The sequence below is a fragment of the Callithrix jacchus genome, chromosome 7 (assembly GCF_049354715.1).
Source record: "Callithrix jacchus isolate 240 chromosome 7, calJac240_pri, whole genome shotgun sequence".
In the NCBI taxonomy this organism is placed as follows: domain Eukaryota; kingdom Metazoa; phylum Chordata; class Mammalia; order Primates; family Cebidae; genus Callithrix; species Callithrix jacchus.
This window is the reverse complement of record NC_133508.1, coordinates 76,522,903-76,542,155: the sequence shown is the minus strand read 5'-3', so window position 1 is coordinate 76,542,155 and position 19,253 is coordinate 76,522,903. Positions and strand designations below refer to the sequence as shown.

Here is a 19,253-nt window from a genome sequence, read left to right as displayed (position 1 = left end):
TCAATGTCCTCCCTCTGCTCTTAGGATAAGGACCAAAATGCTTAACATAACCCAAAAAGCCATGTTGTAGACTATCTGCCCCTGCCTTCATCCTCAGCCTCATCTTGCACTGCCTTCCTTCAGTCTTTGTGCTCCAGCCAACTGGCCTTTCTGTTCCTTGACTCCACCATGATCTCCTTGGCTTCTATGCTTTAGCACATGCTGTTCCTTCTCCCTGAAATACTCTCTTACTCCCCTCCTCTGTTTGCCTGGCTAACTCTTACTCTTTCTTCAGACCTCAGGCCGGGAGCTCTCAACCTTCTCTGATACTGCTACATGTGTTCAGAGCTCCTTCCTCTTCCCTGTAACATTGATGACATTCACGTTCACGGTTTTTCAAGGCAGGGAAAAAGTCCGTAAAGGCAGGATTCTGCTGTCTCTCCATACTCAGAACAGAGCCTGTCACATAGTTGCTCACTCAGTATTTGTTGCAGAAACAATACTTTCCCTTTCCCTGGAATCATAACGCATAAACAGCTTCTGCATATACCTTATCTAAGTTGAAGGAAGCAGGATTACTTGGCCCACACTTTGTAGACGGGAAGCTTTCAAGGGTGATATGGTGTGTGTGCCTACCCAGCCTGAGCCACCAACAAACTGTCATATGAGCCTTTGAATGTTCTCTTCCACCCAACTTTTACTCCTCTCTAATCAATTCTCTGTGCAGTGTCAGGAAAATATTTGTTTGTTTTTATTTCTGTGGGGCAATGTTTTTTAAAAACATAATTTACTTTTCTGTTTAAATGCCTTCAGTAGCTCTTTGGCTGCTTTCAAAATAAAATTCAAATTCTCGCCCTGGGCTAAAAGGCCCTGGATGATCTGGCTCCTGTGCTCCTCCCCAACCCCTGCTCATACCACCTACCCTCTCATTCACTATACTCTGCTTTTCTGTTTTCTTTTCTTTTCCCTTTTTTCTCTTTTTCTGAGATGGAGTCTTACTCTGTCACCTAGGCTGGAGTGCAGTGGCACAATCTTGGCTCACTGCAAGCTCCACTTCCTGGGTTCAAGCAATTCCCCCCCTCAGCCTCCTAAGTAGCTGGGACTACAGGCACCTGCCACCACACCTGGCTAATTTTTGTATTTTCTAGTAGAGACAGGTTTCACCATATTGGTCAGGGTGGTCTCAAACTCCTGACTTCAGGGACCCACCTGCCTTGGCCTCCCAAAGTGCTGGGATTACAGGTGTGAGCAACCGTGCCTGGCTTCATTCACTACACTCTGGCCACACTGGTCTCCTTCCTGTCCTTTGAATAGTCCAAGCTCTTTGGGCCCTTAGGGTCTGTGTTGTCTCCTCCACCTGCAATGCGTTCCCTCTAAACTCTCCTCACATTTGGCTAGTTCCCATCCTTTATGAATATGACTTTCTTTTTCTTTCTTCTCTTTTTTTAAAAACTTTTAATTTTTTTTTTTTTTAGTAGAGATGAGGTCTCACTATGTTGCCTAGGCTGGTCTTGAACTCCTGAGCTCAAGCAATCCTTCCACCTCAGCCTCCCAAAGTGCTAGGTTTACGGGTATAAGCCATTGTGCACAGCCAAATGTTACTTTCTCAGGACATTCTTTCCTGAGCACTTAAAGAAGCTCCGTACCAGTTCCCTCCATCACATCACCTTGCTTATTTCTTTCATGGTGCTTACTACAATCTGAAATTATTTAGTTGTCATGGATCCCCACCGAGAATGCAAGCTCTATTTTGTTTACCAGTTCATCCTCAGAGCCTAGTTGGTGTCTGACATATAGTAGACTCATTGTAAATACCTGTTTGGATCAACGGAATTGATATTCCAAAACAGTGGCAGATCTGGAATTCCTTATTTGAAATGTGGAGGTGTTGCTCCTTTCTTCCAGAAGGTGGCACTAAAGCTGCAGCTGGTCCTTGGCAGAGGTGTGGGTGGGCTGTGCGGGTGGCGAGACAAGGCAGCAGGGCAGAGTGAAGAGGGAGAGGCAGGGTTTGTTGTAGTCATGCTGGATGCAAGCACAGAGGAAGTCAATCTGGCTCTCCTCCCAAAGAATAAGTAGGTATGATCTGTCCAGAAGGGACCTAGAGTAGCCAACGACCCAAGAGACATTGCTTTCCCTCTTCAGCCATCTACCCATCCCCAAAGCAGCCTCCATGAATTCCACAGGGGATCTTGGAAGAGGAGAGCAATTTTCTGTGAGTGTTAAACTGGAGAGAAACAAGGGGGTTCAAGTATAAATCCCCATAGGATGTTTTGGGGAAATTGTGACCTGGAGAGAAGCGTCATAGTGGGCCAGTGGGAGTAGGTCTGACGCCCAGACAAAGCCTGCTCTTCTCACAGCTCCCATTCACTCAGATCCCCGTGCCTGCCTCACCCCACCATGCCTGGCCCTGGGCTCGGTATGGGAGACCTTGATGAAGTGGACGAACCCTTAGAGGTATCCAAAGGGCAGAGGGACAGGGACTGCTTCAGAGAGGCTTGCTGGAGTCAAGACACATTGGATGGGTGTCTGCCAGTGGAGCTGAAGCAGGTGTATCCCAGGGCCAGCCAGGTGACCTGCAAGAAGAGTGGCATCCAGATCTGGGCCTGGGGAGGTCAGTAGGGGTCTCAGACAGGAACTCACAGAAGGGTTTCTAGGAAACTTTTTGTTTTGTTTGAGACAGGTCTCCTTCTGTTCCCCAGGATGGAGTGCAGTGGTGCGATCGTAGGTCACTGCAGCCTCAGGCTCCTGTGTTCAAGAGATCCTCCTGCTTCAGCCGCCTGAGTAGCTGGAACTATAAGGTGCAAGCCACCACACTGGCTGATTGTTTTTTCTTTAATAGAGTCAGGGTCTCACTATGTTGCCCAGGGTGGTCTTAAACCCCTGGTCTCACAATCCTCACAACTCAGCCTCCCCAGTAGCTGGGATTACAGGCCAAGCCACTACCCCCAGCTTACAGAAATGTTTCTAAACAGGAGAGCTGTGTTATCTTGGATAGTTTGCAGAAAGGACTATCCAAGCTACTCTGATCTCCTCACCTTCTTCCTGCAAACTATCCAAGATAACTCGTACTGCAAGTGGCTACAGTGGGAGTTATTTACACCGTGGAAATCACCTAGTGTTCCCAACCAGGCTTTCTCCACCACCCTGTTCCTCACCGGAGGTATTTGTTTCGTTTCACTTTGTCACCAGTGTATCCGTGGTGAGATCCTCCCTCATCTGATACACACATCCAGCAGGTATATTCTCACCTTTCAATACCATCAATAACAGTTGTGGAAAAAGAACCACAGGTCTCCAGGGACACCATTGGCCCCCAGCCCTGCCAGCCCTGTAGGCTCACGCATACACCAGGCAGGAGGCACAGTGCACCGGCACAGCCAGGGCAAGTGTCTGTCTGCTGGTCCCTGGTCATTCTCAGGCATAGGGAAGTAGGTAGTGGTGATTATGGTACTGGAGTCTTACAGAGTTGGGATGAAATTCCAATTAGGTCACTCAAGGCTATGTGACTTTAGCTAAATCCCTCTCTACACTGGAGTGTTCTTATCTTTCTCTCTCTCTTTTTTTTTTTTTTTTTTAACACAGTCTCACTCTGTCACCCAGGCTAGAATGCAGTGGCACGATCTCAGGTCACTGCAACCTTCGCCTCCTGAGTTCAAGCGAGTCTTCTGCCTCAGCCTCCAAAGTAGCTGGGATTACAGGCACCTTCCACCATGCCCAGCTATCTTATATTTTGAATAGAAACAGTCCTGACTTAGCAAGAGGCCGGGTGCAGTGGCTCACACCTGTGATCCCACTACTTTGGGAGGCTAATGTGGGAGGATTGCTGGAATCCAATGGGAAGAACTGGCCTGGGCAGTATAGTGAGACCCCCATCTCTCCACAAAATTTAAAAATCGGCCAGGTGTGGAGGTACACACCTATAGTCCTAGCTACTCGGGAGGGTGAAGCAGGATTGCCTAAACCTGGGAGACAGATTGCGAGTAAGCCAAGATTGTACCACTGCACTCCAGCCACACCTTCAGACATGTTTTCCCCCACCCAGTGGCATCTGGGGCTCAGTGTGTCCTAACTAAGTCTTAAGGCAGAAGAGCTCAGTAAGTGGCTGAGGACACAGAGAGAAACAGGCAGTTTTCCAGTTTTTATGAAAATTAATAACATTAATAGCTCACAGACATATACATACACACATATTGCTATGTACAGTCATTAAGTTATTAATTAGGTTCTGTAAAAAAAAGGTTTCTACATTAGTGTTCCAGGCTAGGCCCGAGCAGTCCTTGGCATATTCACAGTGGCAGCCCCAGGGCTCGGCCCCATGGGCGGGCAGAGGGGAGGCAGGAGGCCACAGAGCAGCCAACCCCGCAGTGAGCACAGCAAGTGTCCTGGGCCACCTTCTTGAGCCTTCAGTTCCTTTCCTGGCACCTGCAGTCCAGCTGCTCAGCAAGTGGGCAGACAGGTCCTGATCCCTCATGTGGTCTGCGTGGTAGCTTCGGGCAACGTGGTGGGCCCTAGAGGATGCTAGCCAGCTCTGTGGAGTCTGTTTCTGAGCAGCCAGAGCTGCTGGCTTCATCCCTGCAAGAGCCAGAGGAGATGAGTTGGAGGAAGTATCCATCCTTACCCCTCCCCAGCCCCACCTGCCTCCTTCCTCATGTGATCTTGGGCCTGCTGTCGGACTAAAGTGAACCACAGGACACAGAGTTTGCTCATTCCCACTTTCAGTCCAGAAACTGCTGGTTGGTCTGTATACTGTCCTTGCTGCACACAGGGCACCGCAAACCCCAGAACTACACCCTCGCCTGGGCTGTCTGATGGGCTGGCATGACTCACTCCACTCTGCCCCCTGGTTTCCCCAAATGCAGGGTTCAGACCACACTCGAGGTCCTGCATGCCAGGAGGCTGATAAAGAGTGCAGGCTCTGGACCTGGAATGCTGAGGCTCAAATCCCAGCTCCGTCCCTTTCAGCTGGGCCAGGTACCCCTGCTGAAATCTCAGCTTCTTCACCTGCAGAGGGGGAACCTGAAGAACCTGATACTTAGGGTTGTTGGAGGGGTATGGGAGGTCATGGATGCATGTGTCCTATAACAAGCTCCTTAAGGGCAGAGATTTTTGTCCTGGTTACTACAGCAATCAATGCCTAGTGCACAGTAGGCAGCCAGGACGTATTTGTTTTATTTATTTATTTATTTATTGAGATGGAGTTTCACTCTTGTCGCCCAGGCTGGAGTGCAATGACATGATCTCAGCTTACTGCAACCTTCCCCTCCTGGGTTCAAGCGATTCTCCTGCCTCAGCTTCCTGAATAGCTGGGATTACAGGCATGTGCCACCGCACCTGGCTAATTTTGTATTTTTAGTAGAGACGGGTTTCACCATGTTAGTCAGGCTGGTCACAAACTCCTGTCCTTGTGATCCGCCCACCTCGGCCTCCCAAAGTGCTGGGATTACAGGTGTGAGCCACTGCGCCCAGCCAGTATTTGCTGAATAAAGGTAAGACTACTCAACAGGGTGCCTGGCGTGTACTTAAGTGTTAGCGCTGTCCAGAGAAGACCTGCAGGGGTGAGTCTGGACTTGGCCACAGGAGGCACAAATTGAGGGCTTAGACGAGATGACGTCCCCTTCTCCAGCATCCTGCCCCTTCCCCACTCACCTCAGTGCCTGCAAGGCTTTCTTATTCTGCCGCCGCCTCTCCTCATCAATGGGGTACAGTTTGAAGAGCAGCAGGCCCAGCAGGATGAGAACTATGGGTGCCATGGTCACGAGCATGTTCAGTGTAAACTTAACACGTTCCGGCTGGGAGCAGCTAAGGGTCTGGTACCCTGCAAAGCTGTAGGACCCAGGGGGCAGGAGAGTGGTGAAGATGGGGCGCCTGGGGCCTGGCCCTGCTCAGTCCTGCCCCAGGTCTCCACCTCACTCACTCGAGACTGAGGGTGGAAATGCCCAGTGACACTCCAGAGGCAAACTTGGTAAAGAAGACATAGAAGGAGAAGAAGATGGGCTCGGTTCCATGGAAGTGGGGCTGCTTCAGATGGAAGTCATCAATGACGTCAGGCAGCATGGACCTGTGTAGAGTGGTGACAGCCATGAGGACTGACCCACCTGGTGGGCCTGTGTGTTAATGAGAAGAGGTGGCCTTCTAGAAGCTTGCAGTACCACGGGCACACAGCTCAGTGAGGAGATGGCGCCTTCATACGAATAAGAGAAGGCCTCTTGCTCCAAGAGGAAGTACCCCTGCCTGCAGGAACTCAGCTTGGCAAGTGGAGCACAGGCCAGAATAGAGCCCCCATTTTTTCACTCTGACTAGGTGTCCTTGCAAAGTTCACTACCTGTACAATTGTACAGGACAGACCTTCCCCACTCCCAATCTTGAACTACAGAATGGCTTATGGGAGAAACCCCCACAGAACTCTCCCCAAGGAGCTTCAAAGCTGGGGACTAGGGGCCAGAGACACCCGAGGAGGGGGCCTGTATATACCTACCAGGGTAATAAGAAGGCAGCTGCCACACTGATGCCAGCTGCCACAGCTACCACATATGTGACAATGAGGTTACTCTCCATAAGGGCCACCAAGATGAGAAATGGTACTGCTGACTGGGGGAGGGGTGCAGAAAGATGAGTCAGCTGGGAGGTTCCCACCAGACATCCCAACTCATCCCAGGCTCTGCCCTTCAGCCCCACTCACTGAGATCCCAACATAGACAGCTGTCTTCTTGCCAAACCGGGTCAGGAACCACTGCCAGATGGGAATGGTGAAGGTAGCGGAGAGCTGTGGATGGACAAAAGGTTAAAGGGAGGTGGTTTAGAGCCACAGGGCTCTTCCTGCCCTTCCCGGAACCCCAAAGGGGCTTCCAGCCCTGCCCAAGAGCATCCAGATGATATCATGTGAGCAGCAAGGAAGTTGACAGGCACCTTTGATAGCTCCCCAGGGGAGCTCAGAGCCTCTCCAGGCCCACCTCGTCTGCTGCCCTCTCAAACCTTAGCAAAGCTCCTGGTGTCCTCGTGTCCTCACCCTTGCTTTTGCTGTGCTCTCTACTTGAACATCTCACCTCAAACTCTTTCTCTCACAGTCCTACCTAGGTGAGGTCCAACCAAATATTCCGAGAAGCCTCCCTTATCCTTTCATGACTTCAGGCCAGCCTGAGAAACGTCCTCTGCCTGTCCCAAGAACCATCCCATAGCCTATTCTGCTTTAGCCCAGCCTGTCCGCCCCGGCTCAGGCCCCACACTCACCATGATGGCCAGGAGTAGATTCTGGAATTCGTTGCGGAAGCCCAAGGTATAGGTGCAAAACAAGACAAAGTTCCCCTCCACCAGCTGGGCATGGGGCAAGGTAGGGAAGGAAATGCAATGAAGGAGGTGATGCCAGGGCTGAGCCTCCCCCATACGTCCCCTATGATCCAGAGAGCTCTGCTCATCCCACTCCCATTACACCCCCTTCTTAGGCTGAGCATGTCAGACCCCTACTCACCATGAAAGCCAAGGAGGTGAAGAGGAAGCCGGTAATCAACTTGATGTATGGGCCGTGGCTCATGACCAGCCGGAGGCCCTGGAAGTAGGCGATCGGCTCAGTCTGCTGGGCCTCATAGGGTTCTGGAGGCCAGAGGGGACAGTGAGGAAGGAGCAGAAGCCCCTCCCAAAGCCTGAGGGCCAGGCAGAAAGACACAGCCACCTATGCTGGCACCTGCACCCCTTCCTAGGCACCCCCTTACCTCTCCGCTCCCGCACACCCAGGGTCAGGATGACAGCACAGATGACATAGATAGAGGCAATGACCCCCGCTGCCAGCAGGTATGCATTTTGCTATAAGGAGGTGAAGGCGACATACAAGGACAGTCAGTCTGAGCTCATTCCAGCACTCCCAGTCCCAGTGGCCCCACTCAATGACCTTGGGCCAGTTCCTCCCCTGGAGAGCTTTCTCTATCTGTGAAATGGGAGGATCGTCCCAGGCCTGCTGTTGCTTCCCAAGGCTGGACAGTTAGGAGTCACCAAGAAACCAGGCTGGCTGGGTTCAGCCTTCATGCCTATAATCCTAGCACTTTGGAAGGCCGAGGCAGGAGGATCGCTTAAGCCCAAGAGTTTGAGGCCAGCCTGGGCAACTTGGCAAGACCCCATGTCTACAAATAATAACAAAAGAAAAAAAAAAAAAACAGGCTGTGGGGTCTGACAGACCAGAATTCAAATCTTCCGTAATCTCTGTAATTCACTAACTTTATGACTGTAGGCAATTTACTCAGCCTCTCTAAGTTTCAGTTTCCTTTTCTGCAAAGTAGGTATATTGGGTCTATTAATTGTTATGTATACCAAATGCCCAACATTTATTTAATAAACACTAGCTGTTGCTATCTTCAGGATGACTACAAATCACCTCGCTGTTCCTCATCTCCCCAAATCCCTGCCCTGCCTGGGGCCTCACCGTTTCTCTGTGTGAGGTGATGTAATGTGTACGGTTGGTACTTTGTGAAGCCTCTGCAGAGCTATTGTGGTCCTGGAAACAAGGCATGTCTGCTTGGCCCACAATTTGCCCCTGGATCGCCGTGCCCAGCACTGTGCCCAGCACTTCCACAGTCATCCCTGGACAGGAGAAAAGGAGGTGTTTTGGAGGTGCCTCATGGATCGTGGGCCCAGGGAGGAAGGTCAGATGGATGGGAACCCAGCTGTAGTTCCAGGCAGGGTGGGTAGAGATGGTGGGGCAGGGGACACCTTGGCCTAAACACATGTGCACCTCTCCAGGTTTCACCTGAACAATAAGGGCATTGACTCATTTTTAAGATGGTTTCACACCCACACTCTAGAGCAGAATAAAGAACTGGGTCCACAAAGGAAGAAGTGTGGCTAGAGGGTCCCTGGAGGGTGGGGTCAGGTGGGCTGGGGAGAGACTCACGATACGCGGTGGCCGAATCCCGCTCAGTCTGCTCGGTGCTGATGAACATGGTAAGAGCCGAGTAGGGAACGTGGAAACACTGGCATGGAAGACAGGCCCTTGGCCGGTCAGGCGGACGGACTCACCAGTGTAGCTTACGGCACCAACCCTGGGGGCTCCAAGGACCGCCCTCCTCCTGGCCCCTAGAAACACCCAGGGGAGGTCCCCACACTCACCGTGACCAGCGTCTCAAAGAGGCAATAGAAAAGCAGGTACCAATAGGTCTGGCCCTGTGGGAAGTCAGGCACGAACCAGATGAGGAAGTAGGCTATGACGGCCAGGGGTGTGGAGAAGATGATCCTGAGGAAGAGGAGGGTGTGAGTGGAGGCTGGAGGCCGGAGCCCAGGAGCCAGGCCCAGCCCAGACTGCTGTGCCTGATAGGGTCTTCCTTCCTTCCCTGTCCTCCTGCGGAATCCACCCACCCTGGGGCCTCTGGGAAGTGGCTGACGGCCAAGCCCAGAATGGCAGATGGAAACTGGGCCCCTAGACTGAAATCCTAGACATGGGGTGTGAGGTCAGACCCTGAGTCTCATCTACAGGCAGCCTCTAATGGGCAGAGAGAGGTGACAGGAGTCCAAGACCTCAGGTGGCCAGGCAAGGAGGCAGAGAAAGGAGCAGCCCTAATCCCTGTGTTCTCATGTGAGCACACCCCATTCACACACACCTTCCATTCACACACATGCCCATTCACACACACACCAGTCACACACATACCCATTAATACACACACACCATCCACACACACCCATTCACACACACCATTCACACACATCCCCATTCACACACACCATTCACACACATGTCATTCATTCACACACACACCTCATTCACACATGCTAGTCACACACACACACCCCATTCACACACACATCAGTCACACACACAGGGAAGCTGGTGTGATGGAGAGAGGCCAGCTCCAGGTGAAGGAAAGCTGAGGGCCCAGGTGGGCAAACGTCTGCCTTCCCCATGTGAGTTTCACGCCATCACAAGGGGTTAGACATCAGGATGCACTAACTCCATGGCATCAGTGCAGCAAGGCAGCACAGACCATAGTAACGTGAAAGGCCTTTTAAGCCACTCTTCAGGGATTTGATTCTAGCTCCACTGACTATAAAACGTAGTCTTGGGAAGTTATTTAAATTATCTGAAGCTCATTTCCTGATTTGTGAAGTGAGAGTAGTAATAGCACATAACTTACACTCAGCATTACCTAAGAAAGATTATGTTCCAACTATGGGCTGGGTGCTATTCTAATTACTTAGGATATACCAGAGAACAGATTAAAAAAAATCATTGCCCTTGTAGAACTTACAAACTAGCTGGCAAACAGAAAAGTTTACATAATTTAAAAGTTATATATATCATTTAACCTTCATAAGGAATAAAATTCTGACACATGCTACAACATAGATGAACCTTGAGGACACTAAGCCAAGGAAAATCAGCCATACACAAAAAGATAAATATTGTGTGATTTCACTCATGAGGAACTGAGAGTGGTCAAATTCATGAAGAAAGTCGAATAGTGGCTGCTAGGGGATGTGGGGAGAGGGGAATGGGGAATTAGTGTCTGGTATGTACAGAGCTTCACTTTGGGAGGATGGTGGTGATGGTGGCGACAAAGTGAATGTACTTAGGCTGGGCGCGGTGGCTCACACCTGTAATCCCAGCACTTTGGGAGACCAAGGTGGGTGGATCACCTGAGGTCGGGAGCTCGAGACCAGCCTGGCCAACAAACCCCATCTCTACTCAAACTACAAAAAATTAGCTGGGCATGGTGGTGCACACCTGTAATCTCAGCTACTCAGGAGACTGAGGCAGCAGAATCACTTGAACCCAGGAGGCAGAGGTTGCAGTGAGCCAAGATCACACCACTGCACTCCAGCCTGGGTGACAGAGTGAGACCCTGTCTCAAAAATAAAAAGACTCCTGATTATTACATCCTTAATGTGGAATGTTGAAACTGCACTGCCCAAAAAAGAAATATTCGAGAACCAACAGGTTTGTATGCCTGCTGTAAAAAAAAAAAAAATGCCACTGAACTGTACCCTTGAAAATGGCTATAATGGCAGTGGCACATGCCCGTTGTCCCAGCTACTTGGGAAACTGAGGAAAGGGATTGTTTTCCCCCAGGAGTTTGAGTCCAGCCTGGGCAACATAGCAAGATCCTGTCTCTGAAACATTTTTTAATGATTATGGTAAATTTTATGTTTATCAGAGTTTTACGAAAAGGTTATAGAACATGTTGGGAGATGATTGCCATGAAGAAAAGGAATAAAACTGGCCCCAGGGGACTAGAATAAGGGTGCAGGTCACAACTGGGTGGTCAGGGTAGGCCTCACTGGGAAGGTGGCATCTGTGCCAAGGTCTGAATGAGAGGAGGGAGTCAGCCTTGCAGTCACCTGAGGCAAGAGTGGGCCTGGCAAAGGGAATAGTTGGTGCAAAGGTCCTCAGAAGAGGAAGAGCAAGGCCAGGAGGGCTGGAGTGAGGAGAGCAGGGAAGATGGAATTAGGAGATGACGCAGAAGTAGAAATGGACTCCCGAAAGGCCACTGGAGGCGGCTTGGTTCTAGTTTACAGGATTGAAGTAACTTTCAGACTTGGTCGATACTAAAATGTCAAACTGTTTGGGACACTGAGTGCTATCATGATCTCATCAGAGAAGCTCAGCAGGAGAATTGGCATTCATAACTAGTGCACGTGTGTAACTCGTCCCACACCAGGGGAGCCGCCAAAAGCCGGGGCTGGGAAGGAGAACTCAGGCCCAGCTGCTGTATCTCAGCTTCCCCATGAGACCCTGCTGACACCTGGCCTCTCACACAGTGGCCCCAAGAACTCCAGGAAAAGTGACTGTCAAAGTTTTTCTGGTTTGGCCAGGAAAGGTGGCTTAAACCTGTAATCCCAGCACTTTAAGAGGCTGAGGCAGGAACACTGCTTGAGGTTGGGAGTTTAAGACCAGCCAGGACAACATAGCAAGACTCTCTCTCTCTCTCACTCTCTCTCTCTCTCTCTATATATATATATATATTTTTTTTTAATTAAAAAAAGAAAAAGTAAAGTCTTTCTGGTTTGAAGAAGAGGACTTGAATGTAGGCTCAGAGCAGGGGCTGCCCTGAAGGAGGAGAAGCCCAGGAGGAGAGGGCTACAGGGCTCATGAACCCTGACAGGCACAGTTTCTTCCTACACTGAATGGAAAGGGGGTTCCAGGTCTTCAGGCCTGGACTGAGGAGGAGCCAGGTGGTATGGATGGGGAGGTCTGGCCTGGCATGGTGGCTCATACCTCAAATCCCAGCACTTAGGGAGGAAGAGACAGGGGAATAGCTTGAGCCTAGGAGTTTGAGGCCAGCCAGAGCAACACAGTCAGATCCTATTCTCCACAAGAAGGAAACAAAAGTTTGGACAGGGAGGTCATAGGTACAGCAGACCTTAGCCCATGAGCCATCCCACATGCATGAATACACAGGCGCTGCCAGACACAGGACTCACGCACACAGGCACCTGCTAGATCTGAAACCAGCCTGAAGGGTGCCAGCAACTTCCCCACACTGGCTGCCACACCTGCCCAGCAAGAGTCCCCTAGCTCCCACACCCCACAGGGAGGGCCTGCCCGCCTCCACCTCTCCTGAATCTGTCTCCTCAGGGAACAAGAGCTCCTCGTCAGCCTTGGTCAAACATTCCATCCTCTGCTCATAGGCAGCTGAGCAGCTGCTCTGAGGAACCCAGTGTGACTGGGAGTAACCCGGCCTGCATGGGGCTGGCCCAGCAGCCACCTCCCATTGGCTGGGCCTCATGAGGAGATGTGGCAGCAGAGCCCCGCCTTCCACTGGCTGCCAGGGAGGCAGGCACTGGGCCAAGTCTCATGGGCTGGCGCCGGGGGAGCCCTGAGCACCCTGCACAGGTAAGGCAGGCTGTCCTGCCCCCAGCCCTGAAGACTGGATCAAAGGCTCCAACATGGGCCTTAGCCAGGGACTGGCAGGATTGGGGTGGGTGGGGGGCCTCGTGGGAAAGGAAGCTGTGGCGGGGACAGGGGTTTCGGGAAGAGCTTTGAAGGCCGGAGGCCAGGTATGGGCTCCCCTGGGGCAGGAAGGCGCCCACTTAAGCCTGGATGTGCTGGAGATGAAAGGGGTATGCCCCCCCACGCCCTGAAGCAGGATGTCCTGGAGGGAACCAGAGCCCCGGCCTGACAGCCTGTTCTGTGTGTCTCCCCTGCCGTCTGATCTGTGGCACCACCTCCCCCTACCTTGCCCCACAGCCTGAAGCTGAGTAGCACAGGCTTTGTACCAAGGGAAAAGGTAATTTACGTCATCCAAGGTGCCAAAGGTTATGGGTTTGCTACCCCATTCCAGGTATTACCCCACCCCCTACTCGGGGTGCCAAGTTATATATGACTGCACTGTCAGGAGGGTCCCACTGGGAGGTAGAGATGCAGCAGGCTGCGCCTGAAGTCTGATTCCCAGCCCAGGACTCCGCAGTTCCCTTGGTGTGGCCTGTACGAGGGACTGCATGCCAGCTCTCCTGCTGAGCTGCCCTGATGTGATCATCATAGCGCTTAGTGTCCCAAGCAGTGCTTGATATTTAGTATCAACTTATTTAAGTCTCAAGATTATATCGACCTTATGAAGGAGAATTAAGCCAGGCACTGTTCTAACATCAAATAATAAAAACTAACAATCCTCACCACAACTCTGTGAGATAGGCATAATTATTATCCCCATTTTACAGATGAAGAAACTTGAGACTCAGAGATGTGAAGTGACTCAGCTGTAAGTAGGGAAACTGGGATTTAAACCAGGGCAGGGGCCGGGCCTGGTGGTTCATGCCTGTAATCCTAACACTTTGAGTGGCTGGGGTGGGAGGACTCCTTGAGCTCAGAAGTTCAAGACCAGCCTGGGCAACATAGTGAGACCCTGTCTCTACAACAATAATTTTTTAAAATGAGCCAGGTGTGGTGGCACTGCCTGTAGTCCCAACTACTAGGAAGGCTGAGGTGAGACGATCAGTTGAGCTCAGGTATTCTAGGCTACAGTGAGTGACCATCACATCACTGCACTCCAGCCTGGGTGATACAGAGAGATGAAAGAAAGAAAGAAAGAGAGAGAGAGAAAGAGGAAGGAAGGAAGGAGGGAAAGAAAGAAGGAAAGAAGAAAGAAAGAAAAGAAAAGAAGCCCAGGCAGGCTGGCTCCAGAGTGATAGAGTAGGAGAATTCAGAATTCCAGCTTCACCAAGGGGAATGAGTGGATCCTGGGGAGGAATGAGGCCAGAGCTGCCCAGCCTAGCCCTTTGGCTGGCCTGGAAGTGAACTGGCTGAGTATTCCAGTGCCCATGCTCTGGGTAGCTGATGCCTCGAATGGAGTTTCAACAACCCTTGGGCTTTTGCCTCCTCCCTTCTCCTCAGCCCCCAGCCTGTGACAAGACAGCTAGAAGGACCAAGGAACAGATATGCTGGAAGTCCTGCCTTGTGCCACCTCGAAAGAGCTTCTTCTACTCACCAGGGCATAAGACGACCCAGGCAGGTCCAGGAGGATTTGCTGATGCAGAAGCCCACCAGGGGGTCTGTGATGGCATCCCAGGCTCGGCCCACAAACAGGATAATAGAGGCAGAGAAAGGGCCCACCTGGAATGGGGAGAAGCAAAAGACAACTTCCTCATCCTTCTACTTGCCTCAACTGTCATTGGAAGGCAGAAGCAGAGGCTCCCTCCCTGTCTCAGCCAGAACCTTGTGACCCTGAGCTGCTCCCACGTGGGCCTTACACATCTTCACTTGCCTCGTTAATCATGACAATAGCGTTTCTCCAATAACAGTAGCACTCGGCACCTTCTTAGAAGCTTTCCCAGATCTGTCCCCTTAATGGCTTCCCTCCACTGCCCTTGAAGACATTTCCATCAATTCAAGTGAATCCACAAACATTTCCTTCCCTCCCTCTCTCAGCCCTGAGCACCTGACCATCTGCTATCAGAATGAGCATTCACAGGGTGAACACAGTGTGCTTCAATGTTCCCATCTGTATAATGGGAATTATAAGCTCTATCTGACACGGTCAAGCTCTATCTTGGATGTGGAAGAAGGAGTCTATAAATGCTTTTAAAAAAGGTACTTGTCACTATCTACTCAAGCTAACCTCCTTCCCCCAACCCCCCTAGGCCCTAAATACAGACTCTCCAGACTTCTCCTCATCCATCAAAGCCCTGTTCTTGCTCTTGCTCTGCAAAGTGGGTATTTTTCCCCATACCAGAGTCTCCCCAGTCTGACCTCCCAAGCCCAGCTCTAACACCCACTACAACAGGTTTATACTTTGACTCCACGTTCCTCATATTTATACCCCACTCAAGGCCCAGCCCATGAGAGTTATTAAAAAATTAGCTACTGAAGTTTTTTCTTCTTTCTGGAATTCAGTGTCCCTGCTCTGTAAATAGATACAACTAAGATGTGCTGCTTGCCAAGTTAGATGCTACATAGAGAAGACGGCCAGTGCAGGAGCCCTGGTCGGCATGGCTATTCCGCCTCCCACTCTCTCATCCAGACAGGGTGAATTCTCAGGATGCCAGACTTCTGGCCAAGGCTTTCCAATGCACAGAATAGCCATGTTTCACCCTAAGTACCCCTCCCAGTCAAAGACCCTGTGTACTGGTGCACTCTAACTTAGCCTAGCACCTGAGGGCCCCTCTGCTCCTCAGGTAAAGGTGGAATGCATCTCATCCATGAGCCTGGCAACACCTACCAGCCCCTGAGCCAAGCCAGCTATCTCCTAGCCAGGAACACAGTGTGCCAATCTCTTCCAAGAATAGCATCCCCAGCAGGCCCCATTCTCCCTCATTCTACCACCTACCCCTTCAGGCTCTGTTGCTCTTGCCAGTCAAAGAGGAGTAGCCAGGCTTTTCCAGCAAAGACTTCTGGGGTGGAAAGACTCCCCTCCTAGATACCTTCCAGGATGTTCTCATTTCTTGTCCACTGACTCTCAGAGGCAGCGAAGTAGTGATTTCTGGTCCCATTTCACAGATGGGGAAAACTGAGTGAACTGACCCAGGGTGCCTAGTCTTTCCCACCTCAGGATGCTGAAGGAGCCCTCAAAGGCTTAGACCACTCACCTGAGCCACATCCAATAGGTAGATCTGAAGGAAGAAACCCAGGGCACAGCCCGTCACCTGGTAAGGGGCTCCCCCAACTGCATAGCAAAGCTTGTTGCACACGGACAACTGTTGTTTCTTCTTTTTTGGTTCCTTCTGGGAAGAGGAGGAGAAGATGAAAAGAGGCCCAAGATCCTGGTCTCCATCCTACAAGGTTCCACAGGAAGGACCACCCTCCAGCCAATTCTACCAGAACAAGCAACTCTGCTTTGACCTGTTCCTACCCAGGAGATCCCACTTTCTACAAGAGAAAGGTGCTCTCCAATCTTAGGAACCTGGAAAAGGGGAATCCATACTTGTGTGAAAGTTGCCCCTAAGCCACCTCCCTCCTAGAGAATCTAAGGAAACTTATCAGCCCACCATCCCTAAAGAACTCCTCCCAAGGCCTCAGCCACTGCTCCTTTCCAAGTTTCAGGGGGAGCATGCTCCAGCAGCGGACCTGTCCCCACCCGGCACCAGCTGCCACAACCTGAAAATCCGCTTGCTGCCAAGAGCTGCCTGAGCCCAGCCCAGGCTCCCGCCCTGACTCAGAGGCAGGATCCACCTGCCTACTCCTGATGAGAGCTCTAAAGAGCTGGGAGGCCGGGCCCAGCTGACTGCAGGCGCAGCTGTTCCACCTGTCCCGGAGCATCCTGACCCCCCATAGGCAGCCAGAGCTTCAGGCAAACCCAGGAACTGTCCTATCCTATCCAGCTTCCTGTCCCACCGCCCTCCAACCCCGAGCTCCTAGAGGAGCCTGGAAAGGGGAGGAAAGGCCTCCAGGTTCAGGCCTGGGCCCTCTCCGGGTGGGGCACTAGGGAGGTTGGGTTGCCCGGGGAAAGTAGATATTACTCATGCATAGTAACAGCATAATTGCTCACCCGGCTCCTTCCAAGGATCAGTTCATAAAATTAAAAGGAAAAGGCAGTCACCTCCCACGAAGATATGTATTGCCTGATATCCCTTCCTAGGGTGCCGCCTGATTTTATTAGGTCCTTCAATATGTGCCCACGGCTGGGGATGGGGTTGATGGTCTCCAGGCGCAAAGCATCGTTCCCGCGCGAACACCCACATTCACACAAATGCCTGAGGGACGCGGCCCCTTTAAGAGCAGAGCTCTTGTTCTTATGAATGAGCGGCCCTCACAGCAGAATTGGGAGGTAGGGGATGAGAGTTGGGGAACCAAGGGGAGTTTCCCAGATTTCTAGGGTCGTCTCTGGCGTTTGGGGCGGCAAACCCCAGCCGCTCAGCACCGAAAAACCGAAACCGGATAGGCAGAGCCGAGAACCACAAAGGGCTGTCGGCAGAACCCCTCCGCAGAGCGTGGAGTGCGGGTGAGTAAAGGGGGGCGATGGCGCCCACAGTCTTTCTCCGTCGCCCCCTGCCCCCGGGCAACCCCAGGCCCACTCTGGCCCATAGGCTTCCTGTCCCTGGCTATCCAAGGGTCCCCTGACCAGGCCGATCCCCCTACGCCCCCGATTCCCCATTTCAGCCCACCCCCTTTTCTCGCCCTCCACGCGGGGTGCCGGGCCCTCACCTTCACCTGGGCAGGGCGTTCACTGGCTTGTAGGATGCTGGTGGGCAGCAGCCCCGCCGCGGAGCCGCTCTCGGCGCCTTCTCCTTTGGCCATGACCCGCGGGCCACGCCGCCTGGGGCCGGGTCCCCGGGATGCTCCTCTGCCCCGCAGGCCGCCGCTCCTCCCAGGCTCGCGTCGTGGCCGCCTTAGCCACGGTCGCCGCGCTCGAGCAAAGCCGGCTGGCAGGCGAGGCACACACTCTGCTGCACGCCCTGTCCGCGCCTCCTAAAGTTCGGCCCAGCCCCCTCCGGTTTGACCAATCCCCGAGCCCCGCTGCTCCGCCTCCAGCCAATCCCGTCGCCCGCCTCCCCGCCCCTGCCTTGCCCGGCGGCTCAGTGCCACCGAGCCACGTTCTCCAAACCCCGGAACCGGCATCCGCCTGCGCTGGCTCCTCACAATCTGAGTAGCAGACCGCGAGACCTCCCAGACACGCACGAGGAAACCGAGGCCCCAGGCTGAGAGTAATCTGCCCGACGTACCCGAGGTCCTCAAGGTCCAACTCTCCCCGAGTCAGGCCTACCACCCATGACTTCTGACCCCCAGGCCTAAGAAAGGTAGGGGCTCTCTGAAGCCCACTTTAAAATCTGGAGTCAGGACGTGTCTCCTTCTCCCTCAAGGCTAGAGGATGTAGGCTGACACCCTTCCGATGCTTTTCTCTCCTCCCCAAAGACACAGCATTCCCCCTTCCTGCCCTTGGCATCTGGGCAGTGGGGAGAAAGATGAGGCAACAGTTCCCCGGCTGTCAGGGAGCTCCCAAGTGGAGAGAAGCTGGGGCTACACCCACTAGTACACTAGGACAACAGTGGCCTTTTATGGATAGCTTCCTCCATGCTTCATGTGATCCCTTTCGGCCCTCAAAAACCACCAAATGAGGGTGGTACTATTATTATCCCCATTTTACAGCACAGGAAAGGGAAACTTGGAGAAGTGAAACAACTGTTATGTTACAGGGGCGGGCCTGAAAGGTTTTGTTTGATTCCAAAGCAGTTGCTCTCAACAGCCCTGCTCTATCCCTCTTAGCATAAATTACAGAAGACTGAATGGGATGTATGTGTCTCCCCAACAAGAAGCCCGAGAGACACAAGGCTCCAGAGGCACCAAGGGTTGAAACAGGGAAAGTTTTGAAAAAGGGAATGCCCAGAAATGTGATCCTCAAAAGAAGATGGGAGGACGTTAGTTTGGAACAGAGGGCAGGCACAGATGCCAGAAAAGAACAGTCTTTAATTCCATCTGTGAGTCCCTTATGTCAACATGACCCCAGTCTTTCCAGGTCTCTGATTAGTGAAGGGGCTGCTGGAACTCTCGAAGGCCACCCACCGGGTTCCTGTGCTTATTAATGTCAGCCTCCTTTTTCCTTTCTCTAAATCTCTGATTGCAGGGAGGAGAGATAAGGTCTTTCAGCCTCATGGTTACACCAAGCTCCCTCATACGCCTAGCAGATCCCATCTGGACACACAGTTCTTGGCCACTGCTGAGCAGAAGAGAGTCAAAGTGAGGCAGTGAATACTGAGGAAAGGGAATGGCTGGCCCCTTGACTACAAGTTGTGTGACACTGTTGTCTCTTTTCCCCTCTCCAGGCTCAGTTAGCTAGGTGCACTCTATGATCCCTTCCAGCCCCCAAATCTTCTCTCCGACAGAAGCACACTGTATCACAAGTGATCTGTATTCCCCAACAGAC

At 52.1% G+C, this 19,253-nt stretch overlaps 1 protein-coding gene across 5 annotated transcripts; it reads right to left on the bottom strand.

Annotated features, from left to right (window-relative positions):
- Positions 1-4,104: 4,104 nt before the first annotated feature.
- On the bottom strand, positions 4,105-17,777 carry MFSD2A (MFSD2 lysolipid transporter A, lysophospholipid). Of its 5 annotated transcripts, none has more exons than XM_002806991.7 (14): positions 17,537-17,777; positions 15,982-16,116; positions 14,385-14,509; positions 9,073-9,196; positions 8,858-8,936; positions 8,390-8,547; positions 7,686-7,776; positions 7,445-7,566; positions 7,207-7,290; positions 6,659-6,742; positions 6,455-6,567; positions 5,894-6,037; positions 5,626-5,802; positions 4,105-4,551 (listed from the first exon to the last, which is right to left on the bottom strand). In XM_002806991.7, the coding sequence occupies exons 1-14, from the start codon at positions 17,627-17,629 to the stop codon at positions 4,488-4,490; spliced, it is 1,593 nt and encodes a 530-aa protein (XP_002807037.3). In that variant the 5' UTR covers positions 17,630-17,777; the 3' UTR covers positions 4,105-4,487. The 5 variants fall into 5 exon arrangements, with proteins under 5 accessions (XP_002807037.3, XP_035106854.1, XP_035106855.1 ...); XM_035250963.3 differs by having other exon boundaries at positions 15,982-16,113; XM_035250964.3 differs by having other exon boundaries at positions 17,543-17,777.
- Between the last annotated feature and the right edge of the window lie 1,476 nt (positions 17,778-19,253).